We start from the raw sequence: 6,168 nt of genomic DNA, 5'->3' as shown, positions 1-6,168 counted from the left end.
TGTTCGTAATGTGATAGTTATTTTGCTTCATCTGAAACGAAACGCGAGCTGCTTCCTCACTAAAGGGATTTAATCCGAATGAAATCATTTATTAATGAAGTCCATTAACTGTGTGTATTATTATTTAAAGCGATGGAGCGGAAGCACAGAGCTCTTCTCCGGGCTCACAGGCTGCTCCTATGCGATCAGCTCGTAGTGGATGATACGATAGTTCACTACTTATACCAGGAGAAGATTTTAACTGAGAATCAGGTGGAAGAGATTCAGTCTCAGAAATCCAACAGAAATAAGACGCTGTTGCTGCTGCGTTTCCTTCCAACCCGCGGCCCCAATGCTTTCAACGCGTTTGTACAATCCCTCGAGCAGGACTTTCCCTGGATTCAACAGAAACTGCTGCTTTTAGCTCAGGCTGATGACGAGGATGATGGAGGAAGAGGAGCAGCGCTGTCCGACACTACCGGTGAGTTTCACACCAACCAGCCAGCAGCAGCTTTAGGACTGAACCCTGTCAGGAAACATTCTACTGACACTAATGTCATAAATCAGTTCTCAGTTTTAATGACAAGTCTGTGAAGTTCCAGTAGTTTGAAATGGAGGTGATGAACAGAACAGTGAACAGTGAGAGAACAGACTCTTTACAGTAAAACACATTTCTGCAAGATTTATTTAACATCATCACCTATTTATCATTTACTCCATTTGACCAGGCAGAGGGACTGAGCTGGAAAGGATGTGTTGCAAGTTAGAGCAATAAAGGATGGAGATGGAAATGTGTTGACTAGTGAGGAGAGTGTGTTGAGAAGATGGAGGGAGTATTTTGAGCAGCTGATGAATGAGGAAAATGATCGAGAGAGAAGGTTGGATGGTGTGGAGATGTGAAGCAGGAAGTGGATAGGATTAGTAAGGAGGAAGTGAGAGCAGCGATTAAGAGGATGAAGAGCGTACGACAGGGTGGAGAAGGAGATGTGGTATTGTATGAGGAAGTCACCTCAGATGTCATGTCAGAGAAGTATGTGAGGGTGGTGCAGGACATGTATGAGGACAGTGTGACAGCAGTGTAGTGTGCAATTGAAACAACAGACTGGTTCAAGGTGGAGGTTGGACTGCATCAGGGATCGGTTTTGAGCCCTTTCCTGTTTGCAGTGGTGATGGACAGGTTGATGGACGAGGTCAGACAGGATGATATTGTGATTTGTGGTGAGAGTAGGGAGCAGGTGGAGAAGAGCCTGAAGAGGTGGAGGTACGCGCTGGAGAGAAGGGGAATGAAAGTCAGTAGGATTAAGACAGAGTACATGTGTGTGAATGAGAGAGAGGGCAGTGGAGGGGTGAGGTTGCAGGGAGAAGAGGTGAGAAGGTGGAGGAGTTCAGGTACCTGGGGTCAACAGTGCAAAGTAATGGAGCGTGTGTTAGAGAAGTGAAGAAAAGAGTGCAGGCAGGGTGGAGTGGGTGGAGAAGAGTGATAGCAGGAGTGATTTGTGATAGAAGAGTATCTGTGAGAGTGAAAGGAAAAGTTAATAGGACTGTGGTGAGACCTGCGATGTTGTATGGATTAGAGACAGTGGAATTGAGTAAAAGCCCGGAGTTGGAGCTGGAGGTAGCAGAGCTGAAGATGTTGAGATGTTCATTGGAAGTAATGACAATGGACAGGATTAGAAATGAGTTTACATTTCCATGAGGGACAGGTGAGGGAGGTGTGATTGAGATGATTTGGACATGTGCATAGGAGGTTCATGGGGTATATCAGTAGGAGAATGCTTAGGATGGAGCCACCAGGAAGGAGGACAAGAGGAAGACCAAGGAGGAGGTTTATGGATGTGGTGAGAGAGGTTTATGGATGTGGTTAGTTGTGGTAAAAGAGGAAGGTGTAGAGGACAGGGGGGTGTGGAGACTGATGATCCGCTGTGGCGCCCCTAATGGGAGAAGCTGAAAATAGAAGATGACGCTTGTGTGTGTGTGTGTGTGTGTGTGTGTGTGTGTGTGTGTGTGTGTGTGTGTGTGTGTGTGTGTGTGTGTGTGTCAGAGAGTTTTTAAAGAGTTTTCAAAGAGATTTTTCAGTCATTATAACTTCCAATAGATTTAAAGGTATAAACTAGATAGATGCCATTTATGAACGTAGCTGAAATAATCCCCTCTCTCTGTTCAGCTCAGTTTGACGTTCCCAAACTCATCCTCCAGACAGTTCCCTCTGATCAGCAGCTAAATAAACTGGCAGCTCAGCTTGGCTTGGAGTGGGAGATGGTGCTGCTGGACTTGGGCTTGACATCAGCAGAGATCTCCCGCTGCCGTGCAGACCATCTACACAGCAGTCACAGTCAGGTGCTGGCAGCCCTGGTGATGTGGAAGCAGACTCGGGGTCGGAAAGCCACCGTGCAGAGTCTACTTCAGAGCCTACAGATTTTGGACATTCATCCTTCTTTTTTTAACCAAGTTTTTGCCTGCGGCTCTTAGGAGAACGTGGACCAAACTACAAAGTACACACACACACACACACACACACACACACACACACACACACACTTACTGAATGTTTCATAGAGAGCACTGTTGTTGAAAACCAGAGATTCTTACTTCACTTTTCTTGCTACTTTGTCATTATGCAGTGAGGGTTTGCTGATGTGTGCTGTATCCTGAACTTTAAGATTTTTTAAAATGTATTCATCATAATAAATGCAGTCATTTTATTTAGACTAACTCTGTGCGTGTGTGGGTTTTTATAGTCATTTTTGGCAACAAATCTTTAGAAGAAAATAAAAACCAAAATTAAAGGCTTCCAGACCTTGTCCTGTGAAAGCTCCAAGGGATACAGATGAAAGATATTGTACTGACACAATACAATTAAAAAGATAAAGTTAAGAGTCCACAATGTGCCATTAAACTGTGAAGGAAAATGAAGACAAAAGAGAATGCTAAGGAACATTGGGTTCATAGTTATAGACATGCACAATATAGGAAAAGGCTGCAAAATAATATCCAGTTTGCAAATCTAACACTCTAAAACAACATCCTAGCAGTGAAGCACAGTGGTGGCAGCATTATGCTCTGGGGCTGCGTTATTGGGCATTTAGTTTAACTTTAAAGCAATTGTGCTAAATTAATTGATTGATTGAATTACATAATTTCTAATAAACTATTCAAATCCATCCTCAAAGCTCCTGTGTTGCTCCACAATTTCACTCTGTCTAAGTCCTGAACACTGATTGGAAGGTTGTTCCATAACTGTGGGGTTTATAAGAGAAATATCTGCCCCCTGCTGTAGTCGTGTACCAACAAATAGCCTGCACCTTTTGATCTAAGTAGGCGTGGAGGATCATATTGGTACAGATCCTTGCAGAACAACAAACTTTACCTCAGAGTGTGTGGAGAACTCACCATTTACATCAACAAACTGATAGTGATTTTTCAGATAAGACCTAAGCCAAGAAAGAGCTGTTCCCTTTATTCCAACAACGTTCTCAAGTCTAGCAAGCAGTATAGTGTGATCAATAGTGTCAAAAGCTGCACTAAGTTCAACTAACACAAGTATGGAGACAAAACCCTGATCAGAGGCCAATAACAGGTCATTTACCACTTTAACTAGTGCCGTCTCTGTGCTATGATGAGGCCGAAATCCTGACTGATACATTTAACAAATGTTATTCATAAGTAGGTGTGAGCAGAGCTGCTGTGCTGCAACCTTTTCTAGAATCTTGGAGATAAAAGGGAGATTTGATATTGACCTGTAGTTGGACAGCTGACAGGGTAAAGGTCAGGTTTCTTAATTAGGGGTTTGATAACTGCCACTTTAAAGGATTTAGGTACATAAACAGTGCTAATGGAAGAGTTTATGATTTTTAGAACAGGTTCAATTACCTCTGGAATTATCTGTTTGAAAAAACTTGTCTGTAAAGGATCTAGAACTTAAGTTGGTTTTAATGTGGAAATAAATTTAATGATTTAATCCTTTAAATAGGAGTAAAATTTTGTAAGTGATTACCTGTTATAATTTTAGTGATGTCTACTGGGTTTTTTATTTTATTGTTAGGTTTTATGTTAATTGATTTTTCACACCTGTATTGAGAGATTTTCTGCCATTCTTCATCGCAAATCCTCTAATCGTGTGCAGGTTGAATGGGGAGCATCGGTGGACGGCCACTTTCAGGTCTATCCAAAGATGTTCAATAGGGTTCAAATCAGGGCTCTGGCTGGGCCAATGTAGGACATGAAGTTGTCCCAAAGCCACTCCTGTGTTGTATTGGCTGTGTGCTTAGAGATGTTGTGATGTAGAAAAGTGAATCTTTGGCTCAGATTGAGCACTGTCGAAAAGGTTTTTATTGAGGATATCTCAGTACTTTGCTCCATGAAGCTTTCCCTCAATCCTGACCAGTTGCCCTGACTCCGATGCTGCCACCACCATGCTACATTGTTGAAATAGTTATGGGCAGGTAATGAGCCTTGCCTGGTTTCCTCCAGCCTTGCAACAATCCTGTCTCTGAGCTCTGCAGGCAGTTCCTTTGACCTCATGGCTTGGTTTTTGCTCCATATGAATTGTCAGCTGTGTGACCTTCTAAAGATTGGTTAGTGACTTTCTAAATAATTTCCAGTCAATAACCTTTTCCACCTTTTCCACCTTTTCAATTAAGGTGTGAAAACATTTGAGCAACGATCAAGAGCAATGGGAGGCACCATAGCTCATTTTTGCAAAGGGTCTGAATGCTTATGAATATGTGAAATACATTTACTTTATAAGTCGCCTCTAGAGGGCAGCATAATACAAACGAACACCAGATTACAACGTGAACTTCATACATAAATATAGAAAATAAATGCAGGTGCGCTTCTGCAAGGGGTTTAGGAAACAACTTAAGAGCTTCAAATTGCATTCATACTATACCGAGCAAATAGCCATTTATTATTTTGTGAATTTATATTTCATCAAATGGAATTACTGTAATAGCATTTGGCCCAATGTAGCAAAGGTATTGTACAATATGCATTTTGTATATTTAAAGTTCAAAAGAAATTCTAATAAAAAAAAAAACGAATTCCTAACTGCTTTTAAAAAACATTGGCCATAAAATTATCATATGTAAATAATCATGTCAAAACTAATTTAGTTTTGACATGATTATTTACATATGATAATTTTAATTTCAATTAATTCAAATAACCAAATTTCCCCCAAAAAATTAAATCTAATACATTTAAATTATTAAAGAAATCCTAAATATCCCGAAATGTTGCACTTTATTCCAGTAACTGGAAACAATTTCCATATTAATTTTAAAAATTATAATCGTTTTCCCTCAGAATTTGTTAACTTCTAAAACTGTTATCACATTTCTGAAAAGTGAGAATGAAAATTTTTAATCAAATACCTACAATATTGGAATATTAATCATTTGCAAGTAGGATAAAAGATGTCGATGAGGATTAAGTTACTGAAACAGAAAGCAACTATATTATGATTGGATCAGTGGAGATTGTAACACATTTCTAAAATACCAAAATGTTTCTCTCAGTTTCAGTCTTTACTTTAACCAACACACCACAGAGGAATATAAAGCTGCTAAATAGTAAACAAGACTTATTTGTTTCTGAGTGTCTCTTTTTTGCCCCAGCTCCATCTGGAGTCTTTTACCTGCTGTAGTAACACACAAATGTGATGATTGTGAGACAATTGGACAGTGAAATTGTTTGTTTATAAATTGTTTTAAAATATTTGTGTTCTTGGGATGTTGTGTTGTGGTTTTGTAACTAAAATGAGACAGAAATTTTAAGCAATGAGCTTATTAAACTTAAATAAAAGGATTTGTAAGGACTTGTGGTGGTTTATAAATGAATACAGCATTCAACACAGCTCGTCTTCAGGAGAACTGATTTCCATCATCCCAAATTTTTAATTAATGTTAATCCTCATTCAGGACTCATCCAGGTGATATTCCAACAGGTCTGAGTTCATCTCCCTGGGGTCTGATTATCACCACTATAATCTAAAAGTTTCGGTACCTTATGCTGCTGAAGGTGTTGACATTTCTGGACTCGTTCCGAACCAGAACAACGTGCCCATGATGACATTAATAAACGCTGAAATGAAACCGAGATGTTAAAGACGCGTTTTAACAGCGGAGCTGATTTCAGCTGGTGACGGAAGTGTTACACACACACACACACACACACACACACACACAC

General features: G+C 40.1%; 1 protein-coding gene and 1 long non-coding RNA gene across 2 annotated transcripts; one reads left to right on the top strand and one right to left on the bottom strand.

The window, feature by feature from the left end:
* Positions 1 to 132: 132 nt before the first annotated feature.
* cradd (CARD and death domain containing adaptor protein) lies at positions 133 to 2,691 on the top strand (the record flags this gene model as incomplete). Its single annotated transcript, XM_083546516.1, has 2 exons — positions 133 to 460; positions 2,144 to 2,691. 2 exons carry the CDS (start codon positions 133 to 135, stop codon positions 2,446 to 2,448), a joined length of 633 nt encoding a protein of 210 aa, XP_083402642.1. The 3' UTR covers positions 2,449 to 2,691.
* On the bottom strand, positions 2,388 to 6,141 carry LOC310728748. The gene is made up of 3 exons (XR_014534319.1): positions 5,986 to 6,141; positions 2,777 to 2,821; positions 2,388 to 2,464 (listed from the first exon to the last, which is right to left on the bottom strand). It is a non-coding gene; the product is annotated as an uncharacterized lncRNA (long non-coding RNA).
* Positions 6,142 to 6,168: the final 27 nt, after the last annotated feature.

This window comes from Silurus aristotelis, assembly GCF_946808225.1.
Source record: "Silurus aristotelis genome assembly, chromosome: 7".
NCBI classification, from domain to species: domain Eukaryota; kingdom Metazoa; phylum Chordata; class Actinopteri; order Siluriformes; family Siluridae; genus Silurus; species Silurus aristotelis.
The sequence above is the reverse complement of the archived record's forward strand: the minus strand, read 5'-3'. Positions and strand labels throughout refer to the sequence as shown.